This window comes from Salvelinus alpinus, chromosome 11 (genome assembly GCF_045679555.1).
Source record: "Salvelinus alpinus chromosome 11, SLU_Salpinus.1, whole genome shotgun sequence".
Taxonomy (NCBI): Eukaryota; Metazoa; Chordata; class Actinopteri; order Salmoniformes; family Salmonidae; genus Salvelinus; species Salvelinus alpinus.
The window spans coordinates 67,387,229-67,414,220 of record NC_092096.1 but is presented as its reverse complement, the minus strand read 5'-3'; the positions used below and the strand labels follow the sequence as shown (position 1 = coordinate 67,414,220).

At 44.9% G+C, this 26,992-nt stretch overlaps 1 protein-coding gene across 1 annotated transcript in view; it reads left to right on the top strand.

Annotated features, from left to right (window-relative positions):
- The first annotated feature begins 8,690 nt into the window (after positions 1 to 8,690).
- Positions 8,691 to 26,992, top strand: part of arap2 (ArfGAP with RhoGAP domain, ankyrin repeat and PH domain 2) — a 199,645-nt gene continuing 181,343 nt past the window's right edge. The window contains exons 1-5 of the mRNA XM_071334049.1: positions 8,691 to 8,855; positions 15,657 to 16,569; positions 20,081 to 20,166; positions 22,212 to 22,288; positions 22,999 to 23,063. Of these exons, the coding sequence (XP_071190150.1) occupies positions 15,767 to 16,569; positions 20,081 to 20,166; positions 22,212 to 22,288; positions 22,999 to 23,063 (1,031 nt within the window). The 5' untranslated portion in view covers positions 8,691 to 8,855; positions 15,657 to 15,766. The remainder of the gene's footprint in view (positions 8,856 to 15,656; positions 16,570 to 20,080; positions 20,167 to 22,211; positions 22,289 to 22,998; positions 23,064 to 26,992) is intronic.

The following is a 26,992-nucleotide window of genomic DNA, read 5'->3' as shown; positions in this document are numbered from 1 at the left end:
GAGCGGTCTCCTCCACCAGCCTCAGAAGGCTCTCTTAGTCCTGGAGCGGTCTCCTCCACCAGCCTCAGAAGGCTCTCTTAGTCCTGGACCGGTCTCCTCCACCAGCCTCAGAAGGCTCTCTTAGTCCTGGAGCGGTCTCCTCCACCAGCCTCAGAAGGCTCTCTTAGCCCTGGAGCGGTCTCCTCCACCAACCTCAGAAGGCTCTCTTAGTCCTAGAAAGGTCTCCTCCACCAGCCTCAGAAGGCTCTCTTAGTCCTAGAGCGGTCTCCTCCACCAGCCTCAGAAGGCTCTCTTAGTCCTAGAGCGGTCTCCTCCACCAGCCTCAGAAGGCTCTCTTAGTCCTGGAGCGGTCTCCTCCACCAGCCGCAGAAGGCTCTCTTAGTCCTGGAGCGGTCTCCTCCACCAGCCTTAGAAGGCTCTCTTAGTCCTAGAGCGGTCTCCTCCACCAGCCTCAGAAGGCTCTCTTAGTCCTGGAGCGGTCTCCTCCACCAGCCTCAGAAGGCTCTCTTAGTCCTGGAGCGGTCTCCTCCACCAGCCTCAGAAGGCTCTCTTAGTCCTAGAGCGGTCTCCTCCACCAGCCTCAGAAGGCTCTCTTAGTCCTGGAGCGGTCTCCTCCACCAGCCTCAGAAGGCTCTCTTAGCCCTAGAGCGGTCTCCTCCACCAGCCTCAGAAGGCTCTCTTAGCCCTAGAGCGGTCTCCTCCACCAGCCTCAGAAGGCTCTCTTAGTCCTGGAGCGGTCTCCTCCACCAGCCTCAGAAGGCTCTCTTAGTTCTGGAGCGGTCTCCTCCACCAGCCTCAGAAGGCTCTCTTAGTCCTGGAGCGGTCTCCTCCACCAGCCTCAGAAGGCTCTCTTAGTCCTGGAGCGGTCTCCTCCACCAGCCTCAGAAGGCTCTCTTAGTCCTGGAGCGGTCTCCTCCACCAGCCTCAGAAGGCTCTCTTAGTCCTAGAGCGGTCTCCTCCACCAGCCTCAGAAGGCTCTCTTAGTCCTGGAGCGGTCTCCTCCACCAGCCTCAGAAGGCTCTCTTAGCCCTAGAGCGGTCTCCTCCACCAGCCTCAGAAGGCTCTCTTAGCCCTAGAGCGGTCTCCTCCACCAGCCTCAGAAGGCTCTCTTAGTCCTGGAGGGGTCTCCTCCACCAGCCTCAGAAGGCTCTCTTAGTTCTGGAGCGGTCTCCTCCACCAGCCTCAGAAGGCTCTCTTAGTCCTGGAGCGGTCTCCTCCACCAGCCTCAGAAGGCTCTCTTAGTCCTGGAGCGGTCTCCTCCACCAGCCTCAGAAGGCTCTCTTAGTCCTAGAGCGGTCTCCTCCACCAGCCTCAGAAGGCTCTCTTAGTCCTAGAGCGGTCTCCTCCACCAGCCTCAGAAGGCTCTCTTAGTCCTGGAGCGGTCTCCTCCACCAGCCTCAGAAGGCTCTCTTAGTCCTGGAGCGGTCTCCTCCACCAGCCTCAGAAGGCTCTCTTAGTCCTGGAGCGGTCTCCTCCACCAGCCTCAGAAGGCTCTCTTAGCCCTAGAGCGTTCTCCTCCACCAGCCTCAGAAGGCTCTCTTAGTCCTGGAGCGGTCTCCTCCACCAGCCTCAGAAGGCTCTCTTAGCCCTAGAGCGGTCACCTCCACCAGCCTCAGAAGGCTCTCTTAGTCCTGGAGCGGACTCCTCCACCAGCCTCAGAAGGCTCTCTTAGTCCTGGAGCGGTCTCCTCCACCAGCCTCAGAATGCTCTCTTAGTCCTAGAGCGGTCTCCTCCACCAGCCTCAGAAGGCTCTCTTAGTCCTGGAGCGGTCTCCTCCACCAGCCTCAGAAGGCTCTCTTAGTCCTGGAGCGGTCTCCTCCACCAGCCTCAGAAGGCTCTCTTAGTCCTGGAGCGGTCTCCTCCACCAGCCTCAGAAGGCTCTCTTAGTCCTGGAGCGGTCTCCTCCACCAGCCTCAGAAGGCTCTCTTAGTCCTGGAGCGGTCTCCTCCACCAGCCTCAGAAGGCTCTCTTAGTCCTGGAGCGGTCTCCTCCACCAGCCTCAGAAGGCTCTCTTAGTCCTAGAGCGGTCTCTTCCACCAGCCTCAGAAGGCTCTCTTAGTCCTAGAGCGGTCTCCTCCACCAGCCTCAGAAGGCTCTCTTAGTCCTGGAGCGGTCTCCTCCACCAGCCTCAGAAGGCTCTCTTAGTCCTGGAGCGGTCTCCTCCACCAGCCTCAGAAGGCTCTCTTAGTCCTGGAGCGGTCTCCTCCACCAGCCTCAGAAGGCTCTCTTAGCCCTAGAGCGGTCTCCTCCACCAGCCTCAGAAGGCTCTCTTAGTCCTGGAGCGGTCTCCTCCACCAGCCTCAGAAGGCTCTCTTTCCACCCTGAGCTCTGCTGGAACCCTGGTTCCTCCATTCTCAGTCCAACACGACCTTTCATCGAAGTCACCGTGGATCAGGTTAGTCATACATTTTTTCTTCACTGGTTGCCCTTTTCTTGTGGCAACAGGTCACAAATCTTGCTGCTGTGATGGAACACTGTGTTATTTCAAAATTGGGTTTGTTTCGAAATCTTTGTGGGTCTGTGTAATCTGAGGGAAACGTGCCTCTAATTTGGTCATACATTTGGCAGGAGGTTAGGACGAGCAGCTCAGTTTCCACCTAATTTTGTGGGCAGTGTGCACATAGCCTGTCAGCTCTTGAGAGCCAGGTCTGCCTTCGGCAGACTTTCTCAATAGCAAGGCTATGCTCACTGAGACTGTACATAGTCAAATCTTTTGTTAAGTTTGGGTCAGTCAAAGTGGTCAGGTATTCTGCCACTGTGTACTCTCTGTTGAGGGCCAAACAGCATTCTAGTTTGCTCAGTTTCTTTGTTAATTATTTTGAATGTGTCAAGCAATGATATTTTTGTTTTCTCATGATTTGGTTGGGTCAAATTGTGTTGCTGTCCTGGGGCTCTGTGGGGTCTGTTTGTGTTTGTGAACAGAGCCCCAGGACCAGCTTGCTTAGGGGACTCTTCTCCAGGTTCATCTCTCTGTAGGTGATGGCTTTGTTATGGAAGGTTTGGGAATCGCTTCCTTTTAGGTGGTTGTAGAATTTAACGGCTCTTTTCTGGATTTTGATAATTGCTCTGCATGCATTATTTTGTGTTTTTACGTTGTACACAGAGGATATTTTTGCAGAATTCTGCATGTAGAGTCTCAATTTAGTGTTTGTCCCATTTTGTGAATTCTTGGTTGGTGAGCTGCAGACCCCAGACTTCACAACCATAAAGGGCAATGGGTTCTATAACTGATTCAAGTATTTTTTTAGCCAGATCCTAATTGGTATGTTGAATTTTATGTTCCTTTTGATGGCATAGAAGGCCCTTCTTGCCTTGTCTCTCAGCTCGTTCACAGCTTTGTGGAAGTTACCTGTGTCGCTGATATTTGAGGGGTTGGGTTAAATGTGGAAGACACATTTCAGTTGAATGCATTCAGTTGGACAACTGACTAGGGATCCCCCCTTTCCCTTTCCTTTAGGCCGAGGTTCTCTCTCTCTCTCTCTCTCTCTCTCGCTCCCTCGATCTTTCTCTAGCCTCCACTCATATCACACATCACACTACAATGACTATTGGTTTTATCGATAGCAAGCCTACATAATGAAAAGGGATTTCTTCCAAAATCTACTTGCAGTTTTATGGCAATAACTGTTATTTTGGCCTGGATATTCACAGTGACTACTATTTAAACCAAACTAATTGACTGATTCACATGATCTAGCAAATGTTTGAAATGTACTTATGATGTTGTGAAACATGCCCATGACTGTGTGTATGTGTGTGTGTGTCCTGCATGAAGAGGCATGTTTAATACCAGCTTGACACTCTTTACAACAGTAATCTCCAATATGGCTGATAATACACACAGTAAGTGGGTTGGTAAACAGTCTTCACATGCGTGCACGCGCACACACACACACACACACACACACACACACACACACACACACACACACACACACACACACACACACACACACACACACACACACACACACACACACACACACACACACACACACACACAGCGTACAGGACAGCTTACAGGACAGCTTACAGGACAGTTTACAGGACAGCTTACAGGACAGTTTACAGGACAGCTTACAGGACAGTTTACAGGACAGCTTACAGGACAGTTTACAGGACAGCTTACAGGACAGTTTACAGGACAGCTTACAGGGCAGTTTACAGGACAGCTTACAGGACAGTTTACAGGACAGCTTACAGGACAGTTTACAGGACAGCTTACAGGGCAGTTTACAGGACAGCTTACAGGACAGTTTACAGGACAGCTTACAGGGCAGTTTACAGGACAGCTTACAGGACAGTTTACAGGACAGCTTACAGGACAGTTTACAGGACAGCTTACAGGACAGTTTACAGGACAGCTTACAGGACAGCTTACAGGGCAGCTTACAGGACAGCTTACAGGACAGCTTACAGGGCAGCGTACAGGACAGCTTACAGGACAGCTTACAGTGCAGCTTACAGGACAGCTTACAGGACAGCTTACAGGACAGCTTACAGTGCAGCTTACAGTGCAGCTTACAGGACAGCTTACAGGACAGCTTACAGTGCAGCTTACAGGACAGCTTACAGGGCAGCGTACAGGACAGCTTACAGGACAGCTTACAGTGCAGCTTACAGGACAGCTTACAGGACAGCTTACAGGACAGCTTACAGTGCAGCTTACAGTGCAGCTTACAGGACAGCTTACAGGACAGCTTACAGTGCAGCTTACAGGACAGCTTACAGGGCAGCTTACAGGGCAGCTTACAGGACAGCTTACAGTGCAGCTTACAGGACAGCTTACAGTGCAGCTTACAGGACAGCTTACAGTGCAGCTTACAGGACAGCTTACAGGGCAGCTTACAGGACAGCTTACAGGACAGCTTACAGGACAGCTTACAGGGCAGCTTACAGGGCAGCGTACTGGACAGCTTACAGGACAGCTTACAGGACAGCTTACACAGGACAGCGTACAGGGCAGCTTACAGTGCAGCTTACAGGGCAGCTTACAGGACAGTTTACAGGACAGCTTACAGGGCAGCTTACAGGACAGCTTACAGGACAGCTTACAGGGCAGCTTACAGTGCAGCTTACTGGACAGCTTACAGTGCAGCTTACAGGACAGCTTACAGTGCAGCTTACAGGACAGCTTACAGGGCAGCTTACAGGACAGCTTACAGGGCAGCTTACAGGACAGCTTACAGGACAGCTTACAGGACAGCTTACAGGGCAGTTTACAGGGCAGCGTACTGGACAGCTTACAGGACAGCTTACAGGACAGCTTACAGGACAGCGTACAGGGCAGCTTACAGGGCAGCTTACAGGACAGTTTACAGGACAGCTTACAGGGCAGCTTACAGGACAGCTTACAGGACAGCTTACAGTGCAGCTTACAGGACAGCTTACAGGGCAGCTTACAGTGCAGCTTACAGGACAGCTTACAGGGCAGCTTACAGGACAGCTTACAGGGCAGCGTACAGGACAGCTTACAGTGCAGCTTACAGGACAGCTTACAGGACAGCTTACAGGACAGCTTACAGGACAGCTTACAGGACAGCTTACAGGACAGCGTACAGGATAGCTTACAGGGCAGTTTACTGGGCAGCTTACAGGGCAGCGTACAGGACAGCTTACAGTGCAGCTTACAGGACAGCTTACAGGACAGCTTACAGGACAGCTTACAGGACAGCTTACAGGACAGCTTACAGGACAGCGTACAGGACAGCTTACAGGGCAGTTTACAGGACAGCTTACAGGACAGCTTACAGGGCAGCTTACAGGGCAGTTTGCTTGTCATACAAAAGTGGAATGCTATCCCCATCTACTGGCTACTGATACACACTGCATACATGCTGTTCCTGTAAGGTGACTTTTTAGGAAATGGAATTTCACTGAAGTCACTTGACTTGTTATTGCATTCACTCATTGAGTTGGGCGGGGCACAGGTAGGACACATTGTACAAGAATGAACCAGACAATTAAAATGTTTATTTTCAGATGATGTACTCTCATTCAAACTCACAAGCTCATGTTCTATGTCACACACTACCTCCTCCCCTCACACAACCCTTCTGATGTAAGTTACATAATAAATGCTTGGCATAATAGCAATCGTAGTAGGTCATTCCCATCATACACCAATGATTCATGGAATACATGTCATAATTTTTATTTAACTAGGCAAGTCAGTTAAGAACAAATTCTTATTTACAATGACGGCCTACCTGGGAACATTGGGTTAACTGTCTTGTTCAGAACGACAGATTTTTACCTTGTCAGCTCGGGGATTCGATCCAGCAACCTTTCTGTTACTGGCTCTAACCACTAGGCTATCTGACGCCTCATTGATCTACATATTACACCAATCACAAATCAAAATAACCATTTCTCTATGGCTTTAGGTGACTGCATATTTGTGTGCGTGTGCAGTGGTGTAAAGTACTTAAGTAAAATAATTTAAAGTACAACTTAAGTCGATTTTTTGGGGGGGTATCTGTACTTTACTATTTATATTTTTTGACAACGTTTACTTTTACTTCACTAGATTCCTAAAGAAAATGATGTCTTTTTTACATCATACATTTTCCCTGACACCCAAAAGTACTCGTTACATTTTGAATGCTTAGCAGGACAGACAAATGGTCCAATTCACACACTTATCAAGAGAACATCCCTGGTCATCTCTACTGCCTCTGATCTGGAGGACTCACTAAACAGAGGCTCTGGTGGACTCACTAAACAGAGAACATCCCTGGTCATCCCTACTGCCTCTGATCTGGCAGACTCACTAAACAGAGAACATCCCTGGTCATCTCTACTGCCTCTGATCTGGCAGACTCACTAAACAGAGAACATCCCTGGTCATCCCTACTACCTCTGATCTGGAGGACTCACTAAACAGAGAACATCCCTGGTCTTCTCTACTGCCTCTGATCTGGCAGACTCACTAAACAGAGAACATCCCTGGTCATCCCTACTTCCTCTGATCTGGCAGACTCACTAAACAGAGAACATCCCTGGTCATCCCTACTTCCTCTGATCTGGTGGACTCACTAAACAGAGAACATCCCTGGTCATCTCTACTACCTCTGATCTGGCAGACTCACTAAACAGAGAACATCCCTGGTCTTCTCTACTGCCTCTGATCTGGCAGACTCACTAAACAGAGAACATCCCTGGTCATCCCTACTTCCTCTGATCTGGCAGACTCACTAAACAGAGAACATCCCTGGTCATCCCTACTTCCTCTGATCTGGCAGACTCACTAAACAGAGAACATCCCTGGTCATCCCTACTTCCTCTGATCTGGTGGACTCACTAAACAGAGAACATCCCTGGGCATCCCTACTGCCTCTGGTCTGGAGGACTCACTAAACAGAGAACATCCCTGGTCTTCTCTACTGCCTCTGATCTGGCAGACTCACTAAACAGAGAACATCCCTGGGCATCTCTACTGCCTCTGATCTGGAGGACTCACTAAACAGAGAACATCCCTGGGCATCTCTACTGCCTCTGATCTGGAGGACTCACTAAACAGAGAACATCCCTGGTCATCCCTACTGCCTCTGATCTGGCAGACTCACTAAACAGAGAACATCCCTGGGCATCCCTACTTCCTCTGATCTGGCAGACTCACTAAACAGAGAACATCCCTGGGCATCCCTACTTCCTCTGATCTGGTGGACTCACTAAACAGAGAACATCCCTGGTCATCCCTACTGCCTCTGATCTGGCAGACTCACTAAACACAAATGCTTAGTTTGTAAATTATGTGTTGGAGTGCGCCCCCTGGCTATCCGTAAATAAAAAATGAAAAAATACAATCTTGCCAACTGGAATTTGGAAAGATTTATACTTCTCCTTTTACTTAAGTATATTTTCGCAATTACATTTAGTTTTGATACTTAAGTATATTTAAAACCAAATACTTTTAGACTCAAGTAGTATTTCACTTTTACTTGAGTCATTTTCTATTAAGGTATGTTTACTTTTACTCAAATATGACAATTGGATACTTATTACACCATCGTGTGTGTGTGTGTGTGTGTGTGTGTGTGTGTGTGTGTGTGTGTGTGTGTGTGTGTGTGTGTGTGTGTGTGTGTGTGTGTGTGTGTGTGTGTGTGTGTGTGTGTGTGTGTGTGTGTGTGTGTGTGTGTGTGTGTGTGTGTGTGTGTGTGTGTGTGTGTGTGTGTGTGTGTGTGTGTGGGTGGGTTACTGTGCTGGTGCATGCTAATACATTCCTGTCTAGGTAGAATGCATTGCCTGAGGCCTCTCGATCAAGCTAGGACACGCAAAGAGAAAGGGCCTGTGCTCTTTTTGACTTAAAGGCAGTCTTTTTTTTTATGAACTGATGCTATAAGGTTTGACACACACGGAAAATACAGTATGAGAATATTTCTGAAAACTGTAATAGAATTTCTTAGCTGACAATCAACAGACAATTTACCTGTATAATCATGCCATTAAAAATACAGGAATACTGTGTGAATAGGAATCCATAGCAAGACAATTACATAATGTTTCACAATAATAATAATAATAGCCCTATAGAAATCGCAGGCCTATGAATTCATACTCAGACAATAATAGGCTTATCGGTTTAGTTATTTAGCCGTGCTGTGTAAAGACGTTGAATTACTAAAGCAACATCGAACAGGTTCGTTGCACAGTTGCTGGAATGGGCGTGGAGTTGTAACATCGCGCTTCAACAGGCAAGAGAAGGAAACGGGTGGCGAATGTCAAACCAGACACGTTCTGGAAGTTGCGATATGTAACTAGGAACTAAGTACAACGCTCGACAACACAGCACGCGTTTGGCAGAACTAGAGAGATGATACCTGAGATTTCCACTCACCTGTTTTGAACCTCAGGTAAGATCCAACCCGACGGAGTCAAGCCCGTTGGCTACTGCTGGGTGACCGCACTGACCTTTGTTGTGACAGTCCGGAACGTGGTAATCTCGCAACATTAAAATGTATAAGTCATAACAATGCAGACCTGTTATAACACAAATATCGTAGAAAAACAAGTATTTCATATTTTATAGTCGTGGGTACATGAATAAATATATGTATATTTTATAGTGGTGGGAACATTAATAAATAGATAAATCTGAATATTGCGGATTTATGCGCTTCTTATGTTAATGTATCAAACCTAATCTTTTCGAAAGTAGGCCTACAAAGTGTGCTTAGAATTTATGTTTGACAGTTGACACAACGCACCGTTGTGTATCCTTTTTAAGGTGAAAAAGGCTTACGTACTGATAGAGACTTTCATTCGTTGTAGTGCTTAGGCTACTTGTGATGGACTGTCTGTTCTGCCCACTGCTCACTCACTCTGTCAGACTCTGGTACGGCAGCTATAGCTATGTATTCAGAGTCGGCAGGCCTTCAGTTACTAACTTTCTCCTTTATCTAAAGGCAGAGGAGGTTGATTACAAAAGTATAAACTGTCTGAGTTGCTCACATCAGCTATGAGACATCTAGATGCCAGGCAGCAGATTGGTTTAAGATTAAATACGGTTTGTAGTAGGAAACAAGTGGACGTCAATCAGCTTCTAACTGGCTCATAAATAGCTTATATGAAGACGTGTCTTATCACAATGTGTACAAATCAGGTGGAAGTTTCAGATATAAACACCTCTATGTATATGCTTTTTGAATGAGGGGTTTTAGGATGGTAGGTCATTCCTAACACGGAAGCATTCTTAACAGGCAGGGAATGGAAATGTCAAGTTGGACTTTGTTCATGGCTGAATGTTGTGAAGAAATATGAGAGTGTGCTAGTCACTGTAGGACCAGGCAGGTAGCAGCCTGGGAGAAGGATGGGCTCATTACCTGGCTGTGACACACACTTTGCATTCCTGTCGTACGAATACTGTGTGTGTGTGTGTGTGTGTGTGTGTCTGTGTGTGTGTGTGTGTGTGTGTGTGTGTGTGTGTGTGTGTGTGTGTGTGTGTGTGTGTGTGTGTGTGTGTGTGTGTGTGTGTGTGTGTGTGTGTGAGCGTAAGTGAGTGTGCAAATACTGTGTGTGAGAGAGAAGGGTACATCAACAGGCAGTCAAGAGTGTGTGTGTGTGTGTGTGTGTGTGTGTGTGTGTGTGTGTGTGTGTGTGTGTGTGTGTGTGTGTGCGTGCGTGCGTGAGTGCGCAAGTACTGTGTGTGAGAGAGAAGGGTACATCAGCAGGCAGTCAAGAGTGTGTGTGTGTGTGTGTGTTTGTGTTTGAGAGCTCATGTCCCTATACATGATGCTGTTTCACTTAGTAATTTGTTTGCTGTTTGTCTAAGGGTTCCATCTGACATTGGAAACCTCACTTCTTATTCTAAAGCGTGGTTCTATCCTCTCTCAATGTCTCTACTGTCATTTAGGTTGATACATTGCTATGTTTTCATTCATAAAGCCCTTTTTATAAAAAGCCCCACTGTACCTAACATCGTTACTAAACTTTAGACATAGGAGTCACATAGGAGTCACTCAGGGATGGTTAACTCTGGAAATTCCTTTGGTCTGTACTGAGTTAGGTAAATCAGCTTTTAGTTTTCTTGCACCCTATTTTTGGAACAATCTTCAGAATGTTCTTTAATGTGATGTTCTGGTGCCTCTAGGGTCATTCAGACAGCTGGTTGAGGACCTCATTACTGATGAATGTGATGTTCTGGTGCCTCTAGGGTCATTCAGACAGCTGGTTGAGGACCTCATTACTGATGAATGTGATGTTCTGGTGCCTCTTGGGTCATTCAGACAGCTGGTTGAGGACCTCATTACTGATGAATGTGATGTTCTGGTGCCTCTTGGGTAATTCAGACAGCTGGTTGAGGACCTCATTACTGATGAATGTGATGTTCTGGTGCCTCTTGGGTAATTCAGACAGCTGGTTGAGGACCTTATTACTGATGAATGTGATGTTCTGGTGCCTCTTGGGTAATTCAGACAGCTGGTTGAGGACCTCATTACTGATGAATGTGATGTTCTGGTGCCTCTTGGGTCATTCAGACAGCTGGTTGAGGACCTTATTACTGATGAATGTGATGTTCTGGTGCCTCTTGGGTAATTCAGACAGCTGGTTGAGGACCTCATTACTGATGAATGTGATGTTCTGGTGCCTCTTGGGTCATTCAGACAGCTGGTTGAGGACCTTATTACTGATGAATGTGATGTTCTGGTGCCTCTTGGGTAATTCAGACAGCTGGTTGAGGACCTCATTACTGATGAATGTGATGTTCTGGTGCCTCTTGGGTAATTCAGACAGCTGGTTGAGGACCTACTGATGAATGTGATGTTCTGGTGCCTCTTGGGTAATTCAGACAGCTGGTTGAGGACCTCATTACTGATGAATGTGATGTTCTGGTGCCTCTTGGTTCATTCAGACAGCTGGTTGAGGACCTCATTACTGATGAATGTTTGTGTTTTTCTTTCTGCTTGCATTTTGTATTTATATTTTGATGTGAGTATTTTCTGTAATTTCTGTAATTCAGGGCTCATCTGTAAAATAGACCTTAGGTCTCAGTATGACTCCGTGATAAAATAAAGGTTAAATCACAATTCTTGCTGATGTTCTTCTTTTTAGCCAGACAGGGAGTATTACTGGATCAATGCTTTGTGAGTCTATTCCATTCTAAGGTTTGCAGATTGGGTGGTGTGTGTGAGGGGGTGGATGGTGGTAACCAGAGAGAGATGGCAAACTGAGTCAGATCGTGTGTGTGTGTGTGTGTGTTTGTGTGTTTGTGTGTGTGTGTTTGTGTGTGTGTGAGGAAGGCGTTTGTGCCATAATCTGTAAGCACTTGCCAATACAGGTCCCTGCATGTTAAGGGAGTAATACACACAGCTATATCGCTTTGATACGCAGCAAGATAAATCACTAGAGAAATACACATCACCTTTCACCTATTAAATTAGCCTCTCCTTTACACTCTGTGGGCCGAATCTGTTCTTCACATGTGAAGGTACGTTGACGTAAGTGCAACAATCAATGCATGCTTCATGTCAACGTTGGAGTTGGGATTTTCAAATGTCAGTTTCTCCTTATCTCATCTTTGATGTCCTCGTCGTGAAATGAAACAAACAAACAAGCAGAAACACGCGTGTCGCCCTTTACACTCGTACCCGTATACAGGTTGGAAATGGCAGATTTGGACACTGATAAACGCCTAAATTGGAACACAGTGGCTGTACAGTAGCATGCTATACAAGACGTCAGACCTCAGGGTCTCTGCTTCACAGCTCTGTATGGGGTTTCGATTGACAGCTGTTCTGAACTTGAGCACCACGTGACACCATTGGACAACTTTTGCAAATGTTTTGTTGTCTGAGAGAGAGAAATGCTGTAAAATTAAAAGGACTCAATATATTATGAAAGATGAGACATTGAGAATTATATTTGTTTTAATTTTTATTTAACTAGGCAAGTTAATACCACTTTGTCATACAAGCAAGACAAACACCCGTGAGTCCAAATGTGCACTTCACATTTCCATCTCATAACACTCATGTCATATACAGTGTCAGTGTTTATCATCACTATGTTTGATGTGCAGTTACAAGATAACAATGGCGTTATACCCTGGGTTGTCCTGAACACAATGATCACTCTGTTTTGATGTGTTTTGATGACAATTTGCTGTGGACCACACATTTGAGTGAACTCGTGACTCAATTCGAAAACGCACCAACACGAGGCACCTCATGATGTGTTCAGATCTTTTCTGTGGCCCAATCAAAGTTGTTCATCCCTGATTTTAGCTGGTTATTGTTGGCAATAGAACAACGCTTTCAAAACGCTCACCTTACCCAGATTGTGATTTATAATGGACTGTTTTTTGGAATGCGTGTGTATTGGAAATACTTAAGGAGACGTGTGGCCACTTGGAAACACCAGATAGACCTCTCACACAAACCCTTGTCATTTTTTTGGTCTTATACTGCACCTACCCCCAATTTTTCTAAGAATTTTCATGTCATGTTACTGACTGTATCCAGAGTATTTTCAGATTTTGTTATCAATAAATGTGGAGAAAAGTACACTACATGTAAAATGCACATAAAACCAACAGTGTAATGTTTTGGATTAAGTCTTGTCAAGTGAACTGTGGTGTCCCTCAACTTTTTAGTCGAATAATTTTGCCATAATCTCCAAACTGTTTCCTTTTTTAATTGCTACGATGGTTATGCATTTTCTTTCCATATTTCTTCTGTAAGAAACATTTCAATTCATCCCACAAGTGTATTGGGTTAAATAAGAAGAGGTCTCAGTTAAATGCAGAAGCGTTCTGATATAGCCTCAGTGGTAGTGGGTATAAAAGTGGGTACACCACATACAGTATGAAGTTCCACTTGTTCCTCAGTGTTAATGCATGCTTCTCTCTTTGACTTCTCATTAACGCCACCATACAGGGCTTCCAATAACAGTCTGGTGTTGGTCTGATGCCACTGTGAAACAAACAAAACTGCAAGCGTCAGGGTCATATTCATTAGGTACCAAACGTATGAAAACAGACTGAAACAGGACTCAACAAAATGTACATTTTTGTTTTCTGTTGCATAACTTTTTATTTTATTTTTCTATTTCCGTTGCATGCTTGTTATAGTATAAGGCTGGTGTGATGGTCATAAACGACCTATAAACCCACTGACTAATGTTTGTGATGATTACCGCTGCAGAGCGTTGAAGTATGACATAAATGTTGACACCATGAGCACTGTTTTGTGGTTACAGATCTGGTATAATTAGAGTTACAGTGCCTTCAGAAAGTATTCAGATATTTTGACTTTTTCCACATTTTGTTACGTTGCAGCCTGATTCAGAAAGTAAAAAATAAATACAAATATCTACACACAATGCCCCCATAATACCAAAGCAAAAACTGATTAAAATACATTTTTGCAAATGTTTTACAAATGAAAAACAGGTATATCACATTTACATAAGTATTCAGACCCTTTACTCAGTACTTTGTTGAAGCACCCTTTGGCAGCAATTTACAGCATTGATTCTTCTTGGGTATGACACTACAAGCTTGGCACACCTGTATTTGGGGAGTTTCTCCCATTGTTCTGTTGCAAGGTGAAACTTTGCCCCAGTCTGAGTTCCTGAGCACTCTGGAGCAGGTTTTCATAAAGATTCTTTCTGTACTTTCCTCCGTTCATCTTTGTCTTAATCCTGACTAGTCTCCCAGTCCCTGCTGCTGAAAAACATCCCCACAGCACGATGCTGCCACCACCATGCTTCACCGTAAGGATGGTGCCAGGTTTCCTCCAGACGTGATGCTTGGCATTTGGGCCAAAGAGTTCAATCTTGGTTTCATTACCAGAGAATATTTTGACAAACTCCAAGAGGGCTTTCATGTGCCTTTTACTGAGGAGTGGCTTCTGTCTGGCCACTTTCATAAAGGCCTGATTCTTCTTCTGGAAGTTTCTCCCATCTCCACAGAGGTACTCTAGAGCTCTGTCAGAATGACCATCGGGTTCTTGGTCACCTCCCAGACCAAGGCCCTTCTCCCCGATTGCTCAGTTTTGCCCGGCAGCCAGCTCTAGGAAGAGTCTTCGTGGTTCCAAACTTCTTCCATTTAAGAATGATGGAGGCCACTGTGTTCTTGGGGACCTTCAATGCTGCAGACATGTTGTGGTACACTTCCCCAGATCTGTGCCTCGACACAATCCTGTCTTGGCGCTTTATGGACAATTCCATCAACCTCAAGGCCTGGTTTTTGCTCTGACATGCACTGTCAACTGTGGGGACTTATAAATACAGGTGCGTCCCTTTCCAAATCATGTCCAATCAATTTGAATTTACCACAAGTGGACTCCAATCAAGTTGTAGAAACGTCAAGGATGATCAATGGAAACAGGATGCACCTAAGCTCAATTTCGAGTCTCATAGCAAAGGGTCTGAATAGTTCTGTATTATGATATCATTTTTTTTATTTTAATACATTTGCAAAAAATTCTAAAGTGTTTTCTTTTTATCATTATGGGGTATTGTGAATACATTATGGGGTATTGTGTGTAGATTGCTGAGGATTTGTATTTATTTAATCCATTTTAGAACAATGCTGTAATGTAACAATGTGGAAAGAGTTAAGGGGCCTGAATGCTTTCCGAATGCACTGTAGGTGAAGTTTGTTTCCAGGAAGTGTTTATAGTACATGTTGTTATGGGGTGAGAAAGCTTGTTGGAGTGGAGGACTAGACACTGTGGACAAAAAAAATGACAGATCAGAGTAAGGTTAGTTCTTATTTCATAGGTAGATAGAATAGGATATGTCAATGAGACCTTAGAGAAAATGTGCTATTTCTATTTCCTGTTGAAGATGGACTGGCTTATTCAACAGTAATGCATACTATTTCCTGTTGAAGATGGACTGGCTTGTTCAACAGTAATGCATACTATTTCTAGCAGTGACATGTGGGTTCTTAGGTTTTTACTGTGGCAGGGAAAGCACTGGGGAATATTTAGTTTCAGCTCTTCTAGCTCATGTAGTGAGACTTCACAGTGCAGGATTCAAACGTTCTTATGTAGAATGTCAACTTTTAATGGAAATAAATTGATAAGTGGATTTTAAGGAAACATTATGATTGGTTTTTCTTCGGGATATTAGATGCACAGATACATTAGCTACCAACTGTCAGAGGCATAATACATTCTTAATTGTATCCCTCTTCTTTCTGTCCTCAGCAAAACCACCAAACCTTCCCCCACCCAACACTTTCACTAATGCTAATCTGCCTTAGATCCATCATCAACTCTTCTCTGGTGTTGATCTAGACCACCACCAAACACCCACCATGTCAAATCCCACTGACCCCAGAGAGGAGATCCTAGACTGGCTGACCAGCCTGCGTCTGCCCCAGTACGCTGACGGATTTCACCTGGGGGGCTTCCAGTGCCTGGAAGACTGCAGGGGGCTCACTGAAAATTGCCTCCTGGAGCTCCGAGTGTTCCCTACAGGCCACCGTAGACGGATCCTACGTAGTTTGGAAGCCCTAAGATTGGCGGTGGAAGAGCCGGGGGAAGGGGAAAAGGACGGGGAAAATAGAAAGCCCCTCCCCCAACCCAGACACATCTTCATGACAAATAAGAAAAGGGTGACTTCCTGCCAGCCTAGTGAGAGGGTAGAGCAGGCAAGATGGGAGGGGAGGCAGACCCTACACCCTGGGGCTGGCTTAGGGATTGAAGAGACAGAAGAGGAGAACACTAACACTTCTATAAAGGGGTCTCTGAGACCACCTCGGCCGACACCGCGTGACCCTCGTAACGTACGCACCACTTCCTCAGCTTCGAACTCCACATCTGGCAGCTGTGACTCCCTCTCTGTCTCCTCCCATTCTGGAGAGGTACCCTCTGATTGTGAGATCTCCTCTGAGGAGCCCTCCCCTTCCTCTACAGACCTTTCTCCCGGGCCTGACCACGTCCTCTCTGGGAAAAACCATGAGGTTTACCAGGGGAAGATGGTGGATAATGTGATCTATGAGAGGGGCCCCAGCTTGAAGACACCAGCCAAGGGCCCCCGGCCCACCCGTTCCTACAGACTGAGGCACCGGCCGGTCCCTGGGATTCCTGACCAAGTCATCCTACCCCCACCGGACTGGTAGGCATGACTCATCACTCTATAACGTATTGATAAGTCTATTATAATATTAAGTGATCAATGGATGTGTATACACTTGATTTATTATGTTTTGAAACTTTAGCACTTTCTCATTAGTGACCCACCATCTCTTTTCAGTCTCGTGTTCCAAAATTTCAATGGTGTTTTTTACATTGGATAAAAGTACAGACTCAGAGCTTCTAAATGGCACATCATACACTGTAGTTAGAGGAAACATGGGGAAGTAATGCAGCTTTAAAAGGTGATACACTTAGAATCCCATTTAGGAGAAAAAAGGCATTAACACATTTTGCTGTGATTTTCACACTTGCTCTACATTAATCGTTGGGAAACATATTTAGAAAAGGAATAATTTTACCAAATTGCCAAAGGGATTCTCTGAACATTGTCTCACCAAGTTACCCATTTAGGCAAACCATTTACAGTATTATATTGCCTATGGTTGTATATATAAATATAACCTTTCACATTCACCAGCCACAGTGCTGTTCTTTGATTACGCCCATTTAGCGTCGTTCATAACCTCAGAGAGCCTTAGAGCTTAAATATATTTAAATACCTCTTAAATCATTTACATTGGACCACGTGGATGTGGCCATGTGCTAAAGCAGGGAGATAGTGCTTATTAAAAAAACAAAGAAAAGATTTCAACAATAAAATACTTTAACTTCAAGTGCTGAAGGTAGGGGGGGGGGGGGGGGGGACATAAAGCCTGAGAGCATCTGTCCTGCCCTTTGGAGAAGGACATGTAATGTCCATGTCCTTTTCATCGCAAAAGTCCTGAGCTTCTACAAAATATGATGTTTGCCAGGTTGTGTCCAGTCCGAGGGGCTTTCACATCTCTGGGAGGAAGGACGGCAACGTTACACAGCTGCTGAAACCTGCTTCCATCTTAGAGAACGCTCCTTGGCCACAACAACAACCAGGCTGTTGAAGCTGTAAAGGAGGAGAGCAGACTAAAATAGACAGGACATTCAAAACCTTGCATACCAGCAATAACACTCAGTGACCCTCAAGTCAAAGCAATAAGCTCAAAGTACAACATTCCTGAAGTGTTGCTTATTCACCCTTGATCATCTCGTTGTACAGGAGGCAGAGAGTAGGTTTATGCTGAAAGACAAATTCCAGAAAAAGAGGTTGAAACATGAATGAATTCATGTCCTGTAGCTCGTTATTGCCTGTTGACTACTACAGCTGTACCAAAATGTCCTGTACACACTTAACCTGCTTACAGCCCAACAATGGCAATGCAGACACAAGATAAAATGTAAGAATTTAAGTATTTTTAATATCTATCTATCTATCTATCTATCTATCTATCTATCTATCTATCTATCTATCTATCTATCTATCTATCTATCTATCTATCTATCTATCTATCTATCTATCTATCTATCTATCTATCTATCTATCTATCTATCTATCTATCTATCTATCTATCTCACCCCATGTTCAAGAATGGCCTTTTTCCCTTTATTCAGATTACAACTGCTCACTTTCGGTTCTTTGGAAACAAAATTACAACCAACTAATTGCAGTATTACCACAAAAATGTAAGAGGCAAGTAGAAGTGGGAAAAAGTAAGGAACTTGTCTGCATTCAAGACCATAAACGGTTAAAGAAAATTGTGACAAAAAAAACATATACCAATTTAATTTAAGGACCAAAAATTACAGCTGTGCCATATAAATTGCAAAATAGTTGGGAAGAGATTTTTGATTTACCAATTCCATGGCACATGGTTTATGAATTGACACACAAAACAACGCCGGATTCAAAACTTAACATTTTTCAATTTAAATTATTATACTAAATTCTTGCAACCAATATAATGTTATATATATATATATACATGGGGATACAATCTTCCCAGCTCTGCAGATTTTGCTGTGAGAAGGCAGAGTCATTAGATAATTTATTTTGGTATTGTCGATATGTAGCTCATTTTTGGTCACAGGTCCAGGAATGGCTGAAGAATCGCAACCTTTATCTAGAACTAATGCTGCAGATAGCAATACTGGGTGACATAGTCAATCAATCAATTATATAATAATTATTTTAGCAAAAAAAATTATCTTTAATTTACAATCTGTAGAAGCTATGAGAATAGAACTGTTCAGTACTTTTGTGAAGCATCACAGCACAGTTGAAAATACATGGCAAATATAAATCCAAAATGGATGGTGTTAAGAGATAGATGGGAGGGGTTGAACGGAGCTGAAGGGTGGGACTAATAACAACTAGATAACAAATGTAAAACATACGGGGTCTGTAAAACGTATATAGGTTCAGAAATGTTGTGAAATAGCACAGTTACAAATATAAATCAAACTGGATGGACATCAGAAATACAGGAAGGACTAAATAATATATGGGGGATTGGAAATGATGCAGACAGTTACATTGATGGAAGCAAAAATCTTTCTGCAATATTAAAGCTGATCACCCCAAAAATATATAAACAGTACATTTTAGCTTAAGACATATAGCTTGCTAGGTAGGTAAACAAAGTACCTAGGTAAACAAAGTACCTAGCTAGGTAAACAAAGTACCTAGCTAGGTAAACAAAGTGTAAGTTCACTAACGTTAGCTAGTCAAACAACAATGAACTGTGCCATCAATGCCACAGTGCTGGGAGCTAGCCAACCATGTTCAATGTTAGCAAGCTAACATTAGGCTCTAACTAGAACAGCAAACAGCTCTGGAAAACAAATAATATCAGCTAGGGAGCCAGCCAGCTACAGTTAGCTTGAAAATAAACCACTTTTTGTCAAAATTAGAAAATGTGTAATATCTGAAAATGTAACATTAGTCTAGCGTTAGCTAGCTATCTTACCTATATACATCATCGTGCATGGATGCGTCTCCTTGTCAGGAATGCGATGCCACGTTTGCCCTTAGTTTAAAGAGAGACAGGTGTTTTCTCCATCTCTTTTAGCTATCATACTCTAATTCCACTGATTTCAAAACTTGATCCCCCAGAAAGTAGAGAGCCACACTTATGCAGCTCCACTACACAATTAAATAAAAGGCGCATTCGACAGGATTACCAACCCAGACTGACGAGCTTCTATGGCAGACCAATCCGAACTCCTCTCTTGGCATGTCCAGCCCACTCATTATCTCAGCCAATCATAGCTAGTGGGAAGGTTGCTAGCTTTTTCTGTCGCTTAACCAACAAGGCTCGTAATTTTACAATTTCATTCGTATTTACAGATGGTATACACGTTTGTTATTAAGACACATGAAAGTTCACATGTTCAAGAAGGCATTTCTGGCAAAAAACGCATTATGATAAAAAAACATTTTATTTTACATTCAAAGTCGCGACTTGCGACATACGTCTAGTTTCCTGAATCGGGTCACATTTGGGGAACGTATCCTTTCTAGTGTTAACTCAAAGGCATATATATATATATATGGCTTTCCTGATCCCTTGTGTGTCAGACAGTGTTCTAATAAAGTTTATTCCATTCTTTTCCTTCCTCAGGAGCTTGCCTCCGCTAACATCCACAACCGACCTTGAACACCTTCCCTGCGCCCAGGTTCCCGGCGGTGCTAATGGCAACCAGAAAGGTATCCTAGCAACTAATGCTATTTTAGCTCTTCCTTGACTATTTTATATTATCGAGTCAGCAGGCATTACTATTGTTTGCCCTGATGAAAAAATGGGGGAAGAGGGGAAAAGGGAGAGAGAAAGAGGGAGTGTGTGTTAGATTCATCACGGGGGGAACCAACGTCCCGTTTTGAGGGTGCTTTTGTCTTGCTGGGATTGTGCTCTCGCTCGCTCTCTCTCTCTCTCTCTCATCTTGCGTAGTGGTGCCAGTGAGGCCTAGTGTATATCCCGCTTCACTCTCCTAACTCCAGACGTTGTTTAACTTTGTTGGTCAAATTGACCTTTAATGATACATGCAATGTGTTGTGAGGTCTGTGTTGATGCCTCCCTCTGTCTATGGTGGCTCCCATATCTGTTGAAAGTGGATCTGACTCTTTCCTTCCAACACTATATACAGTAAATACAACTTCCCCCCCTTTCTTCCTAGTTCCTCTACTTTTCCTCCTCTATTCAATTTACTTGGTCTCTCTCTCTCTCCCCACTTTCTCTCTCCCCCCTTTCTCTCCCTTTCTCTCTCTCTCTCTCCCTCCCCCCTTTCTCTCTCTCTCCCCCTCTCCCCCCCCCCTCTCCCCCACCCCCCAATAGATCGTGATAAACGACCCTACTGTCTCTCAGACACCAGACCTGTCCATAGAGATAAGGGTGTGATAGTGTGTTCCTCTTCAACATAGAAAGTGGATCTGTCTCTTTCCTTCCAACTGTAAATACAACTTCCCCCTCTTTCTTCCTAGTTTCTACCTCTACTTTTCCTCCTCTATTCGATTTACTTGGTTGCTCTGTCTCTCTGTCTCTCTGTCTCTCTGTCTCTCTGTCTCTCTGTCTCTCTCTCTCTCTCTCTCTCTCTCTCTCTCTCTCTCTCTCTCTCTCTCTCTCTCTCTCTCTCTCTCTCTCTCTCTCTCTCTCTCTCTCTCTCTCTCTCTCTCTCTCAGCCCAATAGATAGTGATAAATGACCCTACTGTCTCTCTGACACCAGACCTGTCCATAGAGTTAACGGTGTGATAGTGTGTTCCTCTTCAACATAGAAACACAGCAACCAGGTCCTACTATCTCCCAGTGCCTTGTCTCGGTGGCCTATCTAGTAGCTCGTGTCTATGTATGTGTCTGGCTGTTTGTGTAGGTATGTGTGTGTCCGTCCGCCGGGGGATGTCTGTCGGCCCTTGCTGTCCACAGGAGATGGCCGATGTTATTTGTCACTGTGACAGGCGGTGGCTCACACCGGGTCTACAGACGGATGGTGTCTGGGTGGTCTCACACTTCATCCCCCTCTCCTCCCTCCTCGGCTGAGGTCCCCATTGGGGTCCCCATTGGGCCTCACACAGGGCCAAGGAACGTCCTTGGTAGGGCTAGTGTCTGTCTGAGGAAGGGAGAGCAAGTTTTTGCACTTTTGTAGAAGAGAGAGGGAGGAGGGAGAGGAGGAGGGGAGATGACAGGGAGGGATAAGAGAGAGGGAGGAGGAGGAGAGATGACAGGGAGGGAGGAGGGGAGAAGACAGGGAGGGAGAGGAGGAGGAGGGGAGATGACAGGGGGAGAAGAGGGAGGGAGAAGAGAGTGGGAGGAGGAGGGGAGACGACGGAGGGAGGAGAGGGAGGAGGAGGGGAGATGACAGGGAGGGAGAAGAGAGAGGGAGGAGAGAGAGGGAAGAGGGAGGGAGGAGAGGGAGGAGGAGGGGAGATGACAGGGAGGGAGAAGAGAGAGGGAGGAGAGAGAGGGAAGAGGGAGGGAGGAGAGAGGGAGGAGGAGGGGAGATGACAGAGGGAGGGAGTGAGGAAAGGGAGGAGGAGGGGAGAAGAGGGAGGGCGAAGAGGGAGGGAGGACGACAGGGAGGGAGAAGAGGGAGGAAGAAGGTAGGAATATGTTTCAACATTTTACGCAGAACTCCGAGGGGAGGATGCATTCAAGTGTTATGGTTATGTGATGCAACAACAGTATGTAGACCTATACCATGTGCATTTGTCTGTGAGAACTAATGATAATGTGTTATGTGTGTCCTTCTCTCTACTCTAGCCCCACTGCAAAGAACGTTGTCTCCCATTGTTCCTTATGGAGAAACATTCCTATACAACAACCCAGAGAACGTACTGGTAAGGTGAAATACTTTAGAAACTGAAGTTGTATAGGATCCCGAATAGGTCCACTATTATTAACCACTTAGACCTACAGTTGTATTGATTATATTCAATGTAAGAACAGTATTTACAGCCAGGCAATGATAACAAGATCTCCAGAGAGATTTGGTCATGGGGAGGCTGATCAGAGCCTAGTAGGCCCCACCTCTGCCAAGTGAGTTATTTTGGCAGGAATAGGTGCTAAGTCATATTCTTCTTTCCTTTGATATGTGCTCTTTGTTACCCCTTTTACAGAGTACCTATTCTCAGAATCTTGACATGTTCACTGTTTTGAGATTATGTGGAAGTAGCTAAGAAGCTGAGAGAAACTCACTATCCAGTTCTATTTTCTATTTGTCTGCCCACACACACATCCACTTCCCCGTCTCTTCTTTCACTGCAAATTGAGAGTAAACTTGAGCAAAATGAGAGTAAACTTGAGGCTCAAACAGTTTCACTTTGGCCTCTGAGGTTAATAGAAATGTCACTTGCTAGCCTAGCCACTAAGCTAACCTAGCCACTAAGCTAACCTAGCCACTATGCTAACCTAGCCACTAAGCTAACCTAGCCACTAAGCTAACCTAGCCACTAAGCTAACCTAGCCACTATGCTATCAGTCTAACAATGCCTGTTTTGAAAGTGCCACTGATGTGCCTTGATGACTAATCTGTGTTCTTCTGTCTCAGGACCAGGGTCCTAAAGAACTGTTTAAGAAAGAAATCAAAGAGAATCTCAAGCAGAAAAAGCTGAGGTAAGATGAGGGCCACTCTGATACACAATAGTTGTGCCTAACAGTAAAGACTACTTTTGCTTAGGCCACAAATAGTCGAACAGTATTTCAAAAGAGGAAGGCGTTTAACTACTGAAATTGGTTGCTAAACCCTGCTTCAGTTGTCTGTACAGTAAAAATATATAGTATTGCAACAAATAAAGCTAAACCAAATTGTAATTACATTTTTACAAATACGAAAGTATTACACAAATGTAACACAAGTAGCATTTGTAAAAAGCTTCACACAAATATTATTGATTGATATATTTAGATTGATTGATGTGTATATAAATATTGATTGATTTGATATATATACTGTATATATATATAAAAACTCTGCCAAAAAACTTAACATGTGTAAATATTTGTATGAACATAACTAGATTCAACAACTGAGACATAAACTGAACAAGTTCCACAGACATGTGACTAACAGAAATGGAAAAATGTGTCGTTGAACAAAGGGGGGGTCAAAATCAAAAGTAACAGTCAGTATCTGGTGTGGCCACCAGCTGCATTAAGTACTGCAGTGCTTCTCCTCCTCATGGACTGCACCAGAGTTGCCCGTTCTTGCAGTGAGATGTTACCCCTCTCTTCCACCAAGGCACCTGCAAGTTCTCGGACATTTCTGGGGGGAATGGCCCTAGCCATCACCCTCCGATCAAACAGGTCCAGACGTGCTCAATGGGATTGAGATCCGGGCTCTTCGCTGGCCATGGCAGGAAATCATGCACAGAACGAGCAGTATGGCTGGTGGCATTGTCATGCTGGAGGGTCATGTCAGGATGAGCCTGCAGGAAGGGTACCACATGAGGGAGCAGGATGTCTTCCCTATAACGCACAGCGTTGAGATTGCCTGCAATGACAACAAGCTCAGTCCGATGATGCTGTGACACACCGCCCCAGACCATGACGGAACCTCCACCTCCAAATCGATCCCGCTCCAGAGTACAGACCTCGGTAAAAAGCTCATTCCTTTGATGATAAATGCGAATCCGACCATCACCCCTGGTGAGACAAGACCGCGACTCGTCAGTGAAAAGCACTTTTTGCCAATCCTGTCTGGTCCAGCGATGGTGGGTTTGTGCCCATAGGCGATGTTGTTGCCAGTGATTTCTGGTGAGGACGTGCCTTACAACAGGCCTACAAGCCCTCAGTCCAGCCTCTCTAAGCCTATTGGGGACAGTCAGCACTGATGGAGGGATTGTGCGTTCCTGGTGTACCTTGGGCAGTTGTTGTTGCCATCCTGTACCTGTCCCACAGGTGTGATGTTCGGATGTTCGGATGTACCGATCCTGTACAGGTGTTGTTACACGTGGTCTGAAAATGCGAGGACGATCAGCTGTCCGTCCTGTCTCCCTGTAGCGCTGTCTTAGGCGTCTCACAGCAATGTATTGCCCTGGCCACATCTGCAGTCCTCATGCCTCCTTGCAGCATGCCTATGGCACGTTCATGCAGATGAGCAGGGACCTTGGGCATCTTTCTTTTGGTGTTTTTCAGAGTCAATAGAAAGGCCTCTTTAGTGTCCTAGGTTTTCTTAACTGTGACCTTAATTGCCTACCGTCTGTAAGCTGTTAGTGTCTTAACGACCGTTCCACAGGTGCATGTTCATTAATTGTTTATGGTTCACTGAACAAGCATGGGAAACAGTGTTTAAACCCTTTACAATGAAGATCTGTGAAGTTATTTGGATTTTTACGAGTTATCTTTGAAAGACAAGGTCCTGAAAATGGGACGTTTCTTTTTTTTGCTGAGTTTAAATAGATTGATATATACAGTTGAAGTCTGAAGTTTACATAAACTTAGGTTGGAGTCATTAAAACTCGTTTTCAACCAAGAAATGTGTGGAGTGGTTGAAAAACAAGTTTTAATGACTCCAACCTAAGTGTATGTAAACTTCCGACTTCAACTGTTTGTGTGTGTTTGTGTGTGTGTGTGTGTATATATATATATATACATATATATATTATTATTTAAAAAAATGTGTCTATTAAAATGACATCAAATTGATCAGAAATATAGACTGACTTTAGCACACTCTGATGTCCTTGCCGTGTCTGAATCCTGTCTTAGGAAGGCCACCAAAAATTCTGAGATTTTCATTCCCAACTACCACATTTTCCGTCAAGATAGAACTGCCAATGGGGGAGGAGTTGCAATCCACTGCAGAGATAGCTTGCAAAGTTCTGTCATACTTTCCAGGTCTATGCCCAAACAGTTCAAGCTTCTAATTTTTAAAATGAATCTCTCCAGAAATAAGTTTCTCACTGTTGCCGCCTGCTATACACCCCCCTCAGCTCCCAGCTGTGCCCTGGACACCATATGTGAATTGATTGCCCCCCATCTATCTTCAGAGTTCATTCTTTTAGGTGACCTAAACTGGGATATACTTATCACCCCAGCAGTCCTACAATCTAAGCTAGATGCCCTCAATCTCACACAAATTATCAAGGAAACCACTAGGTACAACCCCAAATCTGTAAACATGGGCACCCTCATAGATATTATCCTGACCAACTTGCCCTCCAAATACACCTCTGCTGTTTTCAATCAGGATCTCAGCGATCACTGCCTCATTGCCTGCATTGCCTGCAAACACTGCCTAAAACACTTCTGCGAGCAGGGCTTTCTAATTGACCCGGCCCGGGTATCCTGGAACGATATTGACCTCATCCCGTCAGTCGAGGATGCCTGGTCGTTCTTTAAAAGTAATTTCCTCAACATCTTAAATAAGCATGCCCCTTTCAAAAAATGTAGAACTAAGAACAGATATAGCCCTTGGTTCATTCCAGACCTGACTACCCTTGACCAGCACAAAAACTTCCTGTGGCGGACTGCAATAGCATCAAATAGTCCCCGCGATATGCAACTGTTGAGGGAAGTCAGGAACTAATACACACAGTCAGTCAGGAAAGCAAAGGCTAGCTTTTTCAAACATAAATTTGCATCCTGTAGCTCTAACTCCAAAAAGTTTTGGGACACTGTAAAGTCCATGGAGAACAAGAGCACCTCCTCCCAGCTGCCCACTGCACTGAGGCTAGGTAACACGGTCACCGCCGATAAATCCATGATAATCAAACATTTCAATAAGCATTTCTCTACGGCTGGCCATGCTTTCCTCCTGGCTACCCCAACCCCGGCCAACAGCTCCGTACCCCCCACAGCTACTTGCCCAAGCCTCCCCAGCTTCTCCTTCACCCAAATCCAGATTGTAGATGTTCGGAAAGAGCTGCAAAACCTGGACCCGTACCAATCAGCTGGGCTAGACAATATGGGCCCTCTCTTTCTAAAATGATCAGTCGCCATTGTTGCAACCCCTATTACCAGTCTGTTCAACCTCTCTTTCGTATCGTCCGAGATCCCTGAAGATAGGAAAGCTGCCGCGGTCATCCCCCTCTTCAAATGGGGTGACACTCTAGACCCAAACTGTTATAGATCTATATCAATCCTGCCCTGCCTTTCTAAAGTCTTTGAAAGCCAAGTTAACTAACAGATCAGTGACCATTTTGAATCCCACCGTACCTTCTCCGCTGTGCAATCCGGTTTCCGAGCTGGTCATGGGTGCACCTCAGCCACGCTCAAGGTACTAAACGATATCATAACCGCCATCAATAAAAGACAGTAATGTGCAGCCGTCTTCATAGACCTGGCCAAGGCTTTCGACTCTGTCAATCATCGTATTCTTATCGGCAGACTCAATAACCTTGGTTTCTCAAATGACTGCCTCGTCTGGTTCACCAATTACTCGCAGACAGAGTTCAGTGTGTCAAATTGGAGGGCCTGTTGTCCGGACCTCTGGCAGTCTCTATGGGGGTACCACAGGGTTCAATTCCCGGGCTGACTCTTTTCTCTGTATATATCAACGATGTTGCTCTTGCTGTGGGTGATTCCCTGATCCACGTCTACGC